Below are 17507 nucleotides of genomic sequence, written 5' to 3'. Positions count from 1 at the left end.
CTGGCCCAGGTACCCATCTGCCTCCTGGCCCTGGTCCCACTCTGCCTCCCGGCCCTGGTCCCACTCTGCCTCCCGGCCCTGGTCCCTCTGTGCCTCCTGGCCCTGGTATCGTTCTACCTCCAGGCCCTTGGGTCTCTCTCCGTCCCAGCCCTGGGTCCCCTCTACCTCCCGGCCCTGGTCACTTTGTCTCCCGGACCAGGTACCATTCTGCCTCCTGGTCCTGGTCCCCCTCTCTCCCGGCCCAGGTACCCCTCTGCCTCCTGCCCTTGGTCCCCCTCTCTCCCGGACCAAGTACCCCTCTGCCTCCTGGCCCTGGTCCCCTCCTGCCACGGTCCACCTCTGCCTCCCAGCCCTGGTCGCCTTCTACCTCCAAGCCTTGGGTCTCTCTCCGTCCCGGCTCTGGGTCCTCTCTACCTCCCAGCCCAGGTCACCCTGTCTCCTGGACCAGGTAACCCTCTACTTCTTGGCCGTGATCCCCCCTGCCTTCCCGCCCTGGTCCCCCTCTGCCTCCCTGCCCTGGTCCCCAGCCTGCCTCTTGGCCTTTGTCCCCCTCTGCCCTTTGGCCCTGGTATCCCTGTCTCCCAGCCTAGGTACCCATCTGCTTCCTGGCAATGGTCCCCCTCTGCCTCTAGGCCCCGGTCCCCTTCTGCCTCCCGGACCTCGCCCCTTTATGTGTCCAGGCCCTGGTCTCCTTTTACGTCAGGGGTTCGAATCCCGCTCCACCGCTTGTCACCTGTGTGACCTAGGGCAAGTCACTTCACTTCTCTGGGCCTCAGTTACCTCCTCTGTAAAATGGGGATTAAGACCGTGAGCCCCACGTGGGACAACCTGATCATCTTGTAAATTCCCCAGCGCTTAGTACAGTGCTTTGCACATAGTAAGCGCTTAATAAATGCCATCATTATTATTATTATTACAACTTGGCAACATAGTAAGCTTCATACATACTGGGCGCGGGCACCGTCCAAATACACATGCAGCGCGCTCTCCCCGGCGTGCCCCCTTTTTCCCCTCCCGCCCGGGCTCCGACCGCGCATGCGCTGCGCTCTCCGGGACGGGCCTCCCTCCTCCCTCCCCTCCCGCGGCGCACTGCGACTGCGCATGCCCCTCCCTCTCCGGGGCGGGATCCCGCCTAGGCTCCGACTGCGCATGCGCCCCGCTCCTCCCCGCTCTCCGGGCTCCGAACGCGCATGCGCTGTGTTCCTTCCCTTCTCCCCTCCCCGGGCTTCGACTGCGCATGCGCTGCGCCTTCTAGTGCTGAAGGTGTAGATTTGCGGACTGTTTCGTTCATTCATTCATTCAATCGTATTTATTGAGCGCTTACTGTGTGTAGAGCACTGTACTAAGCGCTTGGTAACAGGATAGTATATAGTATATTACACTATAGTATAGTACAGTATAGCGAAGCAGTGTGGTTCAGTGGCAAGAGCCCGGGCTTTCGAGTCAGACGTCAGGGGTTCGAATCCTGCTCCACCGCTTGTCACCTGTGTGACCTTGGGCAAGTCACTTGACTTCTCTGGGCCTCAGTTGCCTCCTCTGCAAATTGGGGATTAAGACCGTGAGCCCCATGTGGGACAACCTGATCATCTTGTAAATTCCCCAGCGCTTAGTACAGTACTTTGCACATAGTAAGCGCTTAATAAATGCCATTATTTATTATTATTATTATTATTATTATTATTATTATCAGGGTGCTGCACCAGTGTGTGGAACGAATCCTAAGGGGATCCAGAAATGCTGAACAGGTCCCTCATCTCAACCACTGAGCTTCTGGAGCAGCCTGTCACTCCAGTGAGTAGTTTTCTCTTTGTGTTTTAGCACTGTGACCAGGAGGTTTTGTCTTCTTTGGACTATCCTGTTCTCCCAGATCTGTACTGTCCAGTGCACGATGGTCAACAGTCTCTGCACCTTGAAAAGAAATTATGCCAGCAGCTACTACCAGGATGGAGATGTGGTGATTGGAGGATTCCTCTCTCTGGATGTGATCTCGACTAATATTGGTATATTTAAGAACATCACAGATCGACCACTTCTCCCTCGTGATTCTGTAGAGTAAGTGTTTCTGTTTCCCGGGATGTAGGATGGGCGGGAATAGAGTGGGAGATGGCACCAATGGATGGGGGAGAAAGGAAGGCCAGTGGGCACAAGTTCTGGGGCATGGATAATAATAATAATAATGGTATTTGTTAAGTGAATACTAAGTGTCAGGCACTGTACTAAGCGCTGGGGTGGATTCAAGCAAATCAAGATGGACACATTCCCTTGTTCCATTAGGCTCATAGTCTCAATCCCTATTTTACAGATGAGGTAACAGGCACAGAGAAGTGAAGTGACTTCCGCGAGGTCACGGAGCAGACAAGTGGTCGAGTCACTATTGGCTTTAAAGCTCTCCATCGCCTTGCCCCCTCCTACCTCACCTCCCTTCTCTGTTCCTCCAGCACAGCCCACACACTTCCCTACTCTGGTGCTAACCTTCTGACTGTGCCCCATTCTCACTTCAACTGCCGTCCACCCCTGGCCCGCATCCTACCTCTAGGCTGGAAGGCCCTCCCTCCTCACATCTGCCAAAGAATCCCACTTCCCCTCTTCAAAGCCCTACCGAAATTTCACCTCCTCCAGGAGGGCTTCGCAGACTAGGCCCCCCTTTTCCTCAGCTTCCCCTCTACCCTGAATTGCTCCAACCTGCTCCCTTTATTCTACCCTGCTCCCTGCCCCACAGCACTTCTGTATATGTGTACATATCTATAACTCCATTATTTGTATTAACGCCTGTTTTCCTTGTTCTGATGTACATATATCTATACATATCATATCTATATAATTCTATTTATATTGATGCTATTGATGCCTGTTTACTTGTTTTGATGTCTGTCTCCCCACTTGTAGCCTGTGAGTCCGTTGTAGGCAGGGATTGTCTCATTTGTTCCTGAATTGTACTTTCCAAGCACTTAGTACAATGCTCTGTGAACAGTAAGCACTCAATAAATACAATTGAATGAATGAATGAACCCATGGCATTTTTGACTCTCAGGCCTGTGCTCCATCCACTGTACCAATGCCGATGATATGGGTGTCTGAAGGCAAGGGTCAAGGGGTAGAACCCATGTGTAATCAGGAAACTCAAATCAATCAATCAGTGGTATTCCTCGGTGCTAGGCACTGTATAAAGCAGTGGGGTAGATTCAAACTAATCAAGTTGGACACAGGTCTTCTTACACATGGGGCTCACAGTCTTCATCCCCATTTCACAGATGAGGTAACTAACTACTGCTCAGAGAAGCAGAGTGACTCACCCAGGGTCACCCAGCAGGCAAGCGGTGGAGCCAGGTTTGGAACCCAGGTCCATCCGACTCCCCAGTCCTAGCCCTTCCCGCTGTGTCCCAACCCTTCGGTGCCATCACCTATCCCTTCCATTACAGATACATCACCAAACACTATCAGCATCTCCTGGCCCTGGAGTTTGCCGTGGAGGAGATCAACAATGACCCCAGCCTGTTAACCAATATTTCTCTGGGCTTCCACATCTTCAACGTTCACTTCCAAGGGATGATAACAGCCGAGAGTTCCATGGCTCTGCTCTCGGGGAAAGCCGAGATGGTCCCCAACTATAACTGTGAACCGGAGCGGCGGGACAAACTGCTGGCCGTCATAGGAGGGATGAATTCAGAGGTGACCACACCTGGCTCCTGGCTGCTAGGACTCCATAAGCTCCCCCAGGTAAGGGATCCCCACAGATAGGGGCAGACCATTCAGTCGCATTTACTGAGCACTTACTGAGTGCAGAGTACTGAACTGAGCACTTCGGAGAGTATGTGCTAACGATAAACAGACACATTCTCTGCTCACAACGAGCTGAAAGTCTGAAGGACCGACTTTAGCTTCTTGTTGTTGTCTCTTTATGGTATCCTTTAAGCACTTACAATGTGCCAGGCACGGCCCTAAACCCTGTTCCATGGACATTCCAAGGCAGGAAAACTCCCTTGAAGGAGCCAAAGTCGATGAAATTGATGTGAGTATATCTATTCCTACAGATGCTCTGAATTATTTATTTAGACCACCTGAGTTGTAAATATTTTTTCAGTTCACATTCCCCATTCCGGTGTAAAGGCAGAGAATGCGTCACTTTCTGAATAATTACGGTACTTTTCAAGCTTGTACAGTGCTGTTCAAAAGCTGGGGAAGATACAGGATGATCAGATCAGACCCAATCCCTGTCCCTCATCAGGATTCCAGTCGAAAAAAGAGGGAGAACAGATATTGGAGTCCCATTTTGCATATTAGGAAGTGAAGCAACTTGCCCAAGGTCTCTCAGCAGGCCAGTGGTAGAGCTAGGAATGAAACCCAGGATTTCCACTAGGCCATGCTGCTCCTCAGGTCCTCAGTGGTATTCCATACTTCCTAACTGCCCAATACAATGTATCCCACCAAGGGTAGCAGAGCTAAGTTCGGATCAATTTTCCGATGGCCCATGGAACATCCTCAGGCAGGAAATACATTGAAGGAGCCAAAAGCAATAGAAGGCACTGATGTCTTTTCCCAGAATGGTATAGGCCGACCCTCTGTAGATTGTAAGCCCCTTGTAGGCAGGGAGCCTGTCTATCAGCTCTGCTGTACTCTTCCAAGTGTGTAGTACAAAGATCTACATGTAGTAAGCGTTCAGTAAGTCCCATGATTGATCAATCAATTTGGGAACGTGGAGTGACGATATCTGTCTGCCGGTATGTCCACTCCAGAGTCCCCTCTTCCTCTGGCTCTGTCTCCCATTTAGATCTCTTATGGTCCAGAGGACCCCACTCTCAGAGACAAGGCCTACTTCCCTTCTCTCTGTCAGATCTCTGAGAGTTCCTCAGCTCTGCCCTCCGGGATGAGCTGTCTCATGAAACATTTTCAGTGGGTCGGGATCGGCCTCCTGGTCTCCAATGACATTCGAGGGGAGACGTTTACCGCCATCCTAACGGAGGAGATGGCCAAGAATGTAATCTGTGTGGCTTATGTTTATAGTCAACATCTACTTTAGTCAAAGTGTACCTGATTACATCATTGGTGAATGTGATCGCTGCCTATGGGGATACAGTCACTTTACAGATACTTTCATATTGTATGAGGGAGAGCCCCATTCAAGGTAAAGTCTGGGTCACCACATCCTATTGGGATTTTACAACAAATTCCAATTTCAGAAATAACACTGTTTTCCAAGGCTCCTTGGTATTTTCAGTCCATAGGAAGGAGATTCCGTGTTTCAGGGACTTCCAATGGACCCTTAACCCACAGAAATAACCACAGGAAGTGTTTCTACTGACGTTCCGGTGGTGGATCTTTGATTGCCCAAGTTCAGATTTTGCAATGAGAATGTGTGAAGGAAACAGTATGTTGGAGAGCAGGCCCTTGGACCTCTGGGAGGTGAACCTGTCTCCCCAGAGTTATAGTGTATACAGCGTTGTATAGGCCATAGCTCAAACCCTTCACCAAGAGATCTGGGCTGAGAAGGACACGGAAACTTTGGAAGACGGTCCAAGTCGGGTTTCTTGTCCATGGCAGGTAATTCCCCCCTCCCTCCCTGTGGCTCAACCTAAAATGGATCTTGTCCCTATGTGTCCCAGGCATCAAGAGTGCAGGTATTCTAGTTCCTGGGTATCTTCCAAGTGGGTTGGACCAAGGATGACCATCCCAGGCTCAGAGGACCGTTCACTTTTTTTGTCTTAAATGATATTTGTTAAGCCCCTACTGTGTGCCAGGCACAGTTCTAAGTGCTGGGGAACATAAAAGCTAATCACTTTGGACCCAATCCAAGTCCCACTTGGGGCTCCTACTCTTAATCCCCATTTGAAAGATGAGGGAAGTGAGGCCCAGAGAGGTGAAGTGACTTGCACACGGTCACCTATCCACTGAGTGGCAGAGCTGGGATGAAAACCCAGGTCCTAGGGAATCCCAGGCCCAGGCTCTATGCACTAGGCTATAGTGCTTTTTTGGTGACTTCAATCACCGGTGTTTCTCTCTCCCTCCAGCTCCACTTGTCCCTGAAGAAAGTTCAGGTCTATATCGGCACCGGTGAGCAGGTCCATTTGGATGACCCCGGCTGGGCCACCAGTAGGTGTGACATCCTGAACTATCAGATTTTACAGAACGGCACCAAACTCTGTGTCAAAGTGGGAGAGTCCACCCCCCTGGCCACAGCTGGGCCAGATTTCACCATCAGAGAGGAGAAGATAATGTAGGTCAGGCTGATTTCTCAGGTAAAGAATGAAGAAAGGAGAGGAGGAGGAGCGAGAGGAAGGAAAGGTGGAGGTGGAGTAGGAGGTAGGGATGGCCTGCATCTTGCAACAAACGGCCTCTGGATTCATCTTCTCCGTGGCCATTTCTGTCGTGTTGTGGGAGACGGTGACCGTGGTCCTGGCCTTCGGGGCCACCACTCCGGGGAGCAGGATGAGGACGTGGCTGAGGCCCAGAGCGACTTCCTCCATTGTCTGCATCTGCTCCCTGGTCCAAGTGGCCATCTGCACGGTCTGGCTGGAGACCTTTAACCCTTCCACCCTGCCCCCTGTTCCCTGTTGCAGACATGGAGTCCGAGGCTGGGGTCATCATTGTCCAGTTCAACGAGGGCTCCACCTTCGCCTTCTACAGCATCCTATGCTACATGTGGCTCCTGGCCCTGGTCAGCGTTTTGGTGGCCTTCCTGGCCAGGAAGATACTAGACAGCTTCAATGAGGCCAATTCTTTCTGGTGTCCACCCCGCCCTCTGTTTTCCAGCCCTTCTTTCCACCATCATAATTCATTTTAATGTCCATCTCCTCCTCTGGCCCCATTGTGAGCAGGGAGCATGTCTGCCAACTCTGTTCTTTTGTACTCTCCCAAGTGTTTAGTACAATGTTCTGCACACAGTAGTGCTCAATAAATGCCATTGATTTACCGGTTGATGGAGGAGGCAGTATTGGATGAGATCGGAGGTTGTCATCCCGGACAGAAGCTGGTAGGACCGTAGAATTGGATGAAATGAAGCGAAGAAACTCCTTATCGCTGGCTTGAAAGAACTAGATCAGCTCACCCCGTCCTACCTTGCTTTCATTCATTCATTCAGTCGTATTTATTGAGCACTTACTGTGTGCAGAGCACTGTACTAAGCCCTTGGGAGAGTACAACACAACAATAAACAAACACATTTCCTGCTCACGCCGAGCTTGAAGTCTAGAAGGGGAGACAGACATTAGTATAAATATATAAATTACCTCACATCTCCTTCTGGAGTCCAGCCTGCACACTCTGCTCCTCGAGTGCCAGGTTCTTCACCCAGCCCCCATCTCATCATTCTCACTGCCTGCTCCTATCCACATCCTCTTTCTGGCCTGGAACTCCTTCCGTTTCCATATACACCAGACCACCATTCTCCCCACCTTCAAAGTCTTATAAAGGTCACTTTTCCTCCAAGAGGCATTCCCTGATTAATCCTTCCTTTCCCAGCACCCTCTTCCTTCTGCATTGTCTATGACCGTGGATCTGTGCCCTTTGGATGCTTAATATTCATCCCAAAGAACTTATGTACATAGCTATGCATTCTAAATGAAAAATTGATTTTTTTATAGTAGTGCCCATCTAGCCCTCTAGACTGTAAGCTACAGGGAACGTGCATAGGGAACGTTTCCACCAACTGTTCCATTGCACTCTCCAAAGTACGTTGTGGGGAGGGAATGTGTCTCTTTAGTGTTATAGAGAACTCTCCCAAGCACATAATACTATGCTTTGCATACTGTAAGCGCTCAATTAATATGAATGAATGAATGAAGCACTAAATATTGTGCTCTGCTCACAGTAAGTGCTTAATCAATTCATTCAATTGCATTTACTGAACACTTACTGTGTACAGAGTACTGAACTAAATGCTTGGAAAGTACAATACTGCAATAGAGACAATCCCTGCCCACAACGAGTTTACAGTTTAGAAAGAGGGAGAAAGACATCAAAACAAATAAACAGGCATCAATAGAATAATAGATATATACATACATGTTCTGTGGTGCAGGTAGAGGGGACGAAGAGGAAAGGGAGCAGGTCGAGGTGACGCGGAAGGGAGGGAAGACTGAGGAAAAGGGGGCTTAGTCTGGGAAGGCCTCTTGGAGGAGTTGCATCTTCAGTAGGGCTTTGAATGGGGGGAGGGTGGACTTGGCGGATTTGAAAAGGAAGGGCGTTCCAGGCCAGAGGTAGGACATGGGCTAGTGCTTGGCGGCAAGACGGGTGAGATGGAGGCCCAGTGAAAAGGTTAGCACCAGAGGAGCAGAGTATGCGGGCTGGGCTGTACAAGGAGAAAAGGGAAATGAGGTAAGAAGGGGCAAGGTGATGGAGAGCTTTGAAGCCAATAGTGAGTTTTTGTTCGAGTCAGAGGTTGATAGGCAACCATGGAGATTTTTGAGGAGTGGGGTGAGATTCACAGAACGTTTCTGTAGAAAGGTAATCCGGGCAGCAGAGTGAAGTATAGACTGAAGCGGGGAGAGGCAGGAAGTTGGGTGGTCAGAAAGTAGGCTGATGCAGTATTCCAGTCGGGGTAGGATGAGTGTTTGGTTGGAGAGGAAAGGGCAGATCTTGGCGGTATTGTGAAGGTGAGACTGACAGGATTTGGTGATGGATTGGATATGTGGGGTGAATGAGAGAGCAGAGTCAATGATTCATTCATTCATTCAATCATATTTATTGAGCGCTTACTGTGTGCAGAGCACTTTACTAAGCACTTGGGAAGTACAAATAGGCAACATATAGAGGCGGTCCCTACCCAACAATGGGCTCACAGTCTACAAGGGGCAGGCAGACAACGAAACAAAAGAAGTAGACAGGTGTCAATACTATCAGAATAAATAGAATTGTAGCTATATACACACCATTAATAAAATAAATACAGCAAGTATTTACAAATAAAATGAATAGAGTAATAAATATGTAGAAATGTATGCAAGTGTTGTGGGGAAGGGAAGTGGGTAGGGCAAAGCGGGGAGTGGGGCGATGGGGAAGGGAGGGGATGGGGAAGGAGGAGGGGAGGGAAAAGGGGAGGCTCATTCTGGGAAGGCCTCCTGGAGGAGGTGAGCTTTCAGTAGGGCTTTGAAGAGAGGAAGAGAGCTAGTTTGGTGGATGTGAGGAGGGAGGGCATTCCAGGCCAGAGGAAGGATGTGGGCTAGGGGTCAACAGTGGGACAGGCGAGAACGGGGTACAGTGACAAAGTCATTGGAGGAGAAGCAGAGTTTGTGGGCAGGGCTGTAGAATCCGAGGAGGGAGATGAGGTAGGAGGTGCGAGGTGATGGAGAGCCTTGAAGCCGGGAGTGAGGAGTTTTTGCTTGATTCGAAGGTGGACAGGCAACCACTGGAGATTTTTATGAGGAGGGGAGTGACATGCCCAGACCGATTCTGTACAAAGATAATCCGGGCAGCAGAGTGAAATATAGACTGAAGCGGGGGGAGACAGGAGGATGGGAGGTCAGAAAGGAGGCTGATGTAGTAATACAGTCAGGATAGAATGAGTGTTTGGATGGAGAGGAAAGGGCACATCTTGGGGATATTGTGAAGGTGAGACCGACAGGATTTGGTGACGGATTGGATATGTGGGGTGAACGAGAGAGCAGAATCAAGCATGACACCAAGGATTTGGCCTTGTGAGACGGGAAGGATGGTTGTGCCATCTACAGTGATGGGAATGTTAGGAGGAGGACTGGATCAATAAATGCCATTGATCAATCAGTAAATCATACTTTTTGAGCACACACTGCGTGCAAAGAACTATACTAAGTGCTGAGGAAAGTACAATAGAACAATTGAACCGACACGACAAATTTACAGCCTAGAGGGGGACACAGGCATTAATATAAATAAATGACATGATTGCCGTGGGGCTGGAAACAAGGATGAATTCAGAGACTGCTGCTGTTTCCCTCTTCCCCTTTTCACACAGCCCCCCTGGTCCACGTGTAGTGAGAGCTGCCGGCCAGGATTCAGGAAAACAGCTCGGGAAGGGAAAGCTGCCTGCTGCTACGACTGTGTGCCCTGTGCCAAGGGAGAGATCGGCAATCAGACTGGTAGGTGTTTTCCGAGAGCTGTGAAGTGATCAGTAACTGAAGCATAGAGAAGTAAAGTGACTTGCCCAAAGTCACACAGCAGATAAGTGGCAGAGCTGTGATTAGAACCCATGACCTTCTGACTCCCAGTCCCGTGCTCTATCCACTATGCCCTGTTACATCTACTTCTGCCTAGTGGAAACCGGGCCTTGGAGTCAGAGGACCCGGGTTCAAATCTGCACTCTACCACTTGTCTGCTCTGTGACCTTGGACAAGTCATTTCACTTCTCTGTGCCCCAGTTCCTTCATCTGCCAAATGGGGATTCAATCTCTGTTCTTCCTCCTAATTAGGCTGTGAGCCCCTTTGGGATCTAATGATCTACTCCAGGACTTAGTACATTTCTAGTACACAGTAAACGCTAAACATTAACAAATGCCACAATAATTCTGATCTGTGCCTCAGTCTCTGACAGAAGCACCAAGATACTTGGGGGTTTACTATTATTATTATTATTATTAAAGTTTCTGTTAAGTGTTTACCTTGTGCCAGGCACTGTACCATCTGTTATGGTAGATATCAGCTAAGCAGGTTGCACACAGTCCCTGTCAGAAATGGGGCTCATAATCTTAATCCACATTTTACAGATGAGGTAATTGAGGCAAAGAGCAGTGATTTGCCCAAATTCACCCAGAGAAAAGTGGTGGAGTCAGGATTAGAACCCAGGTCTTCTGACTCCCAGGCCCAGGCTCAGTCCACTAGGCCAGACAGGAGGTGGGGGGCGTGGGATACTTGGAACCCCCAGCCTCCTCCTCACCCTATTGTCTCACTGGGGTGCATTCATTTAATCATTCATTCTGTCATATTTACTGAGCACTTACCGTGCGCAGAGCACTATATTAAGTGCCTGGGAGAGTACAATAGAGCAATAAACAGCCACATTGGACTCTGTCTGGTCCACAGCCTTTGAAATTTCGGAGGCTGCCTGTCAAACAATCAATCAATCAATACTATTGATTGAGCACCGACTGTGTGCAGAGCACTCTACTAAGAGCTTGGGAGAGTACAGTACAGCAGAGTTGGTAGACCTGGTCCCTGCCCACAGTCAATCAATGGTATTAATGGAGCACTTACTGTGTGCAGAGCACTGTACTGAGTGCTTGGGAGAGTATGCTATAACAGTTCATTCACTCAATCGTATTTATTGAGCACTTACTGTGTGCAGAGCACTGCTCTAAGCGCTTGGGGTGTACAGTTCTCGAACAGAGAGAGACAATCCCTACCCAACAATGGGCTCATAGTTTAGAAGGGTGGGGGGGAGAGACAAGACAACAAAACAAAACAAGCAGACAGGTGTCAATACCATCAGAATAAATAGAATTGTATTAATAAGATGATGACGATGATAAAATTAATAATAATGATAATGGTATCTGTTAAGCTCTTAAGTATGTGCCAGGCACTTTACTAAGTTCTGGGGTGGATACAAGCAAATCGGGTTGGACCTAGTTTGTAGGCGCATAACCTGCTCACAAGGAGCTTACTGTCGAGAGGTGGACACAGACAATAAAATAAATTACGAGCACGGGAAGGAGGTCTGTGGGGTTGAGCAGGGTGGAGGTCGACAAATACAAATATAAGGGCAACTGGGCAGACTGAATCAAACGAATAGTTCCAACTGATGAATGATATTTCTTGAGCATTTACTGTGCGCAGAGCACTGCACCAAGCACTTGGGAGTGTACTATGTAATGGACTCAACCCGTTCCAGTCTTTCAGAAGCAGTTCCTCCATCCACCTGAATTTTCTAGTTGCTCTTTTCTGAATTTCCTTTGCACCTTTATCATCTACTTCCCTCTCCCAGGGACTGGAATTTCACACCTCGCCTGAAAGAAGGTGTAAAATTCCATTTATTCCTTTCAGATGTGGAGTAATGCATCAAGTGCCCCAAAGATGAATTTCCAAATCCTCGAAGAGATAAGTGTGTCCCGAAAGCCGTGGTCTTCCTTTCCTACGAGGAGCCTCTGGGAATGGTTCTGGCATCCTTAGCCCTCTGTTTCTCTCTCCTCACTGCTCTGGTTTTGGGGGTCTTCCTCTGCCACCGGGACACCTCCATAGTGAAAGCTAAGAACTGAGGTCTCAGTTCCACTGTTCTCGCGGCCCTCCTGCTCTGCTTCCTGTCCCCCTTGACCTTCATCCTCTGCCCGGGACCGGCCACCTGCCTACTGCGACAGGCAGCCTTCGGAGTCGCCTTCTCCGTGGCCATTTTTGCCGTGTTGGCCAAGATGGTCATCGTGGTCCTGGCCTTCAGGGCCACTGGGCCAGGGAGCAGGATGAGGACGTGGCTGGGGTCTGCATCTGCTCCGTGTTCAAGTGGGCATCTGCACGGTCTGGCTGGGGACCTCCCCCCAATTCCCTGAAGTGGACATGGCGTCCAAAGCTGGGGTCGTCATCGTCCAGTGCAACGAGGGCTCTGCTGTCGCCTTCTACTGCGTCCTGGGCTACATGGGGCTCCTGGCCCTGGTCAGCCTCAGGGTGGCCATCCTGGCCAGGAAAACGATGGACAGCTTGAACGAGGCCAAGTTCATCACGTTCAGCATGCTGGTGTTCTGCAGGTTCTGGGTCTCCTTCCTGCCCTCCTACCTGAGCACCAGGGGCAAGGTCATGGTGACCGTGGAGGTCTTCTCCATCCTTGCTCTGGTGCCGGGCTCCTCAGCTGCATCTTCGGCCCCAAGGTCTATGTGATCCTCCTGAAGCCGGACATTAACACCAGAGGGCAGATCCTGGGGCGACAGGGGATCCTTAAACTGGGCATGATCGGGCAAGATCCCCAGGGACAGGCTCCGGGGATGGGCCCTCAAAGGCGAGAGTTCAAATGAAGCCTCTACCCACAGATATGCGACTCTATGAATGTCCCTCTGGGGGTACCGTTTCACCTGAGGCTATTTCTCGCTTTCCCAAAACCTCCACATTCTTTCCTTCCCTTCAGCCCCCGACTCTGGTCAGTTGTCAGTCCGTAGGGCCTGAGCTCATTCCAGTGGAGTGCCAATCTCCGTTTCCAGGAGGTGGCTGAGGGCAGCGCTTCTCTCCGGTGGAGGGAGAAAGAGGCCAAACCCTACAGGTCCACCCTGGGTCTCCAGGAGAGTCCTGTTTGAAAGGGATGGTGTACATCAATCCTGAATCAGTCCCCACTCTGGGACTCTATCCTGTCCCTTCTAGCTCTGCCCTCTTCCCACCCCGTTCATTCAATCAATCAGTCCTAATTTATTGAGCACTGAGTGCAGAGCTAGTTCCCAGGAGAGTGCAATAGCAAAATCTTGTGGACACATTCCCTGCCTGCAACAGGTTTCCAGTCTAATGGGGAAGACAGACATCAATTTAAATAAATGAGTTATGGCTACATTCTTGAGCATTGTACGTCTCTCTTTTTTGTACCCCCTTACCCACTACTGTGGCCTGCAGCCCACTCATTCATTCATTCAATCATATTCATTGAGCGCTTACTATGTGCAAAGCACTGTACTGAGCACTTGTGAGAGTGCAATATGCCAACAATACTCCTCTCCACTTCTTTCCTGGGTTCGCTACTTCCCTCAGGCCCTGCCCTGATTGATCAATCAATCAATCATAACGACTGAGCACTTACTGTGTGCAGAGCACTGTACTAAGAGCTTGGTAGAGGAGCTTCCTGCCCCGGTTCTCCCCTTCCCTCACCTCCCCTCTGGAGCCTAGAGCAGAGATCAATCGACACGGGCAGTAGACTCTCTACTCTCCAAAAGGGCTTAGTACAGTGCTCTGTACACAGTCAGCAGTTGACTGACTGACTGATTACCTTGTGTCAGGTATGGCACATATATGCATATATGCATATGGCACACATATGCATGGCACACAGTCAGTGCTTAACAAATAACATAAAAATATGCTTCATATTTATAAAGCATTCAGGTTCATTCATTCATTCAATCGTATTTATTGAGAGTTTACTCTGTGATCAAAGGTTTGAGATTTGAAATCTGAGATCACATTTATAAAACTAACACAATATGTAATGGTTTCCCCAGTAACCTAACTTTCTCCCGAAAATTGATTTATCTTGATCCATCGTTTGTCATTCTGCTGCTTTATCCAGCAACCGGGTAAACCAATCATAGCTCTACAAAGGAGTTTTCAAGACGCACATCTCCATTTCCTTAAAGCGCATAACAACCTTGGATAATTGTTTTGGTGGTTTGTATTTAACCTACTGAAAACTTGGGAAACTAATATAAACCACTAAGTGTCATCATTCTCTGGAGGAATCTTTAAACGAGGGGGCCCCTGAGATGTGATGTGATTGTCTGATGAGCTTAATCCTATCGAAATGTGTTTCTTCAGCTGTGTAACAGGATGTATCTGGATGGGGTAATGGGCTGAAGGTTATATCAAACTATGACAAAGGAATTAAGAACATTTGATGAAGGGAGAGAACTAATTAACTCAACCATATGTCTTGTCCCCCTCCTCGCTACTAGCTAATTGTCCTGTTTTGCATTCTAGCTGTCAAACGTACAGCAGTGCAATTAATCAAGTGAAGATAAATAGGAAAGGACTAACAGAAAATATTAACACACAATGCGTGTTAATTTTCGTTGTAATAAACCATTTCCACCCTGTCTACCTTACTGGGAGGCTACCACCAGGAAGACTATTTTGGATTTAATCATAGGTATTAAGAATCTAAACAAATCCTCTACCCGAAAAGGTAGAGGCCAGTATGATCTTTAGCTTGTCTTCCTTAAATACTTTATTTCAAATATGGATTTCAACTCCATCCATGTTCTGCTCCGAGATTACCTTAAATGGGTGGAGAAGAAAGGGAGAGCAAGAGAGAAAGCAAAGATATAGTAGCCACTCCAAACAATGGAGTCATTTTTCTGCTTGAAACAGATTAGCAAATGGGATGGTAATATCTTGGAATTGTACCAAGGTGTACCTAGGAGGATCCTGTGTAAAGCATTTGGCCTGTGTAACTGCCTCTGAGAATGGACAGTTCTATGCTTCTCTTCTCACCCTGTCGAGAAGCAGCATGGCCTAGTAGATAGAGCCTAGGCCTGGGAGTCAGAGGACCAGGGACCTGGGACCTGGTCCCGGCTCCACCACTTGCCTGCTGTGTGACCATGGCCAAGTCACCTCACTTCTATGTGCCTCACTTACCTCATCTATAAAATGTGTATTCAAAATGTGGGACATGGATGGCATAATTCAGTCAGTATTTGTATTTACTGAGCAGTTTCAGTGTGCAGAGGACTGTACTAAGCGCTTAGGAGAGTATACTATAAAAAGCATGGAGACACATAATATAAGGGGTAATCCATAGGTAGAGGGGCTCCTTATGACCCAACAATCTCTGCTCTGTGTGCAGCTAGAGGCACAGGAGGTACTGGGTAGGTGGATAGGAAGAGCAGGGCTTAAAGTAGTAGAGACTCTGGGGCTGGGAATGGTGTCTCTGGACGGGAAGAACTAGGACAATCCACATCAAGGAGAGGAAAGCTGCCACCATCACTATTCATCAATCAATCAATCATATTTATCGAGCACTGACAATATGCAGAGCACTGTACTAAGTGCTTGGGAGAATACAGTACAAGAGTTTGCAGACACGATTCCTGTTCATGAGGAGCTTGCAGTCTTCAGTTTTTAGAGAAGCAGCATGGCGTAGTGGATAGAGGATGGGCCTGGGAGTAATAAGATCATGGGTTCTTATCGCAGCTCTGCCACCTGTCTGCTCTGTAACCTTGGGCAAGTCACTTCACTTCTCTGAGCCTTAGTTTCCCCATCTGTAAAATGGGAATTAAAATTGTGAGCCCCATGTGGGACAGGGGCTGTGTCCAACCAGATTTGCTTGTATCCACCCAGCACCCCACCTCGCCCACTCACCAACTTGGTCAACTCTCGACCTCATCATCTCCTACCGTTGCACTATCTCCACCCTCACCAACTCTGCAATCCCTCTCTCTGATCATAACCTTCTCACCTGCCTTCTCGATCACACTCCTCTCCCCTGTAAATCTATATTACTACCTCAAAGATACCACTGCTCTCTCAACCCCATCCATCTTTCTGAGCGCCTCACACCCCACCTCCCCTCCCTTTCCTCTCTAACCAATCTTGATGATCAGATTACTGCTCTCAACTCTACCCTCTCTACTCAGCTCAACACGTTCGCTCCCCTTTCCCTTCGCCACTCTCGTACCACTAACCCACAGCCCTGGATCACTGCCACTGTCTGCCTCCTTCGTTCTTATGCTCGAGGTGCTGAACGATGCTGGCAAAAGTCTAAGCACCAATTCAACCTTGTTCACTTCAGGTTTATCCTTTCCTGACTTAACTCTGCCCTCTCCTCTGCCAGGCAAAACTATTTCTCCTCCCTATGCCCATCATCCCTGTCAGCTCTTCCATACATTTAACTTCCTTCTCAGGCATCCTGTTCCTCCCCCTCCTCTATCCCTCATCCCCAATGATGTGGCCTCCTACTTCATTAGTAAAATTAACTCCATCAGGTCTGAGCTCCCCAAAGTCACTCTTCTCCCTTCTCCAATGCCCCCTGCTCTCAACCCTCTCCACTAAACCCCCATCCTTCCCAGCAGTATCATCAGATGAGATCTCCTCCTTACTCTCAAGTGCTACTCCAGCCACCTGTGCTTCTGACCCCATTCCCTCTCATTTTATGAAATCTCTCGCCCCCTCCCTCCTCCCCTCCTTAACTTCCATCTTCAACTGCTCACAATCCACTGGTTCCTTCCCCTCTGCCTTCAAGCATGCCCACGTCTCCTCCATCCTAAAAAAACCCTCTCTTGACCCCACCTCCCCTTCTAGTTATCGCTCTATCTCCCTCCTACCATTCCTTTCCAAACTCCAAGAATGAGTCGTCTACATCCGTTGCCTCCAATTCCTCAACGCCAACTCTCTCCTTGACCCCCACCAATCTGGCTTCTGTCCCCTACACTCCACAGATATTGCCCTCTCAAAGGTCTCCGATGACCTCCTTCTTGCCAGATCCAACGGCTCCTACTCTATCCTAATCCTCCTCGACCTCTCAGCTGCCTTCGACCCTGTAGACCACCCTCTTCTCCTTAACACGCTATCCAAATTTGGCTTCACAGATTCTGTCCTCTCCTGGTTTTCCTCATCTCTCTGGACGTTCATTCTCGTCTCCTTTGCAGGTTCCTCCTCCCCTTCCCATCCCCTTACTGTAGGGGTTCCTCAAGGTTCAGTTCTTGGTACCCTCCTGTTCTCTATCTACACTCACTCCCTTGGTGAACTCATTTGCTCCCACGGCTTCAACTATCATCTCTACGCTGATGACACCAAAATCTACATCTCTGCCCCTGCTCTCTCTCCCTCCCTTCAGGCTCGGGTCTCCTCCTGCCTTCAGGACATCTCCATCTGGATGTCTGCCCGCCATCTAAACCTCAATATGCTCAAGACTGAATTCCTTA

The 17507-nt window shown here is 49.1% G+C and overlaps 1 protein-coding gene across 1 annotated transcript; it reads left to right on the top strand.

The window, feature by feature from the left end:
- The first annotated feature begins 1888 nt into the window (after window positions 1-1888).
- LOC119942170 (vomeronasal type-2 receptor 26-like) lies at window positions 1889-6215 on the top strand. The gene is made up of 5 exons (XM_038762817.1): window positions 1889-2052; window positions 3420-3717; window positions 4769-5000; window positions 5272-5306; window positions 6006-6215. Exons 1-5 carry the CDS (start codon window positions 1889-1891, stop codon window positions 6213-6215), a joined length of 939 nt encoding a protein of 312 aa, XP_038618745.1.
- The last annotated feature ends 11292 nt before the right edge of the window (window positions 6216-17507 follow it).

This window comes from Tachyglossus aculeatus, chromosome 21 (genome assembly GCF_015852505.1).
Source record: "Tachyglossus aculeatus isolate mTacAcu1 chromosome 21, mTacAcu1.pri, whole genome shotgun sequence".
In the NCBI taxonomy this organism is placed as follows: Eukaryota; Metazoa; Chordata; class Mammalia; order Monotremata; family Tachyglossidae; genus Tachyglossus; species Tachyglossus aculeatus.
This window is presented reverse-complemented; position numbering and strand designations above follow the sequence as displayed.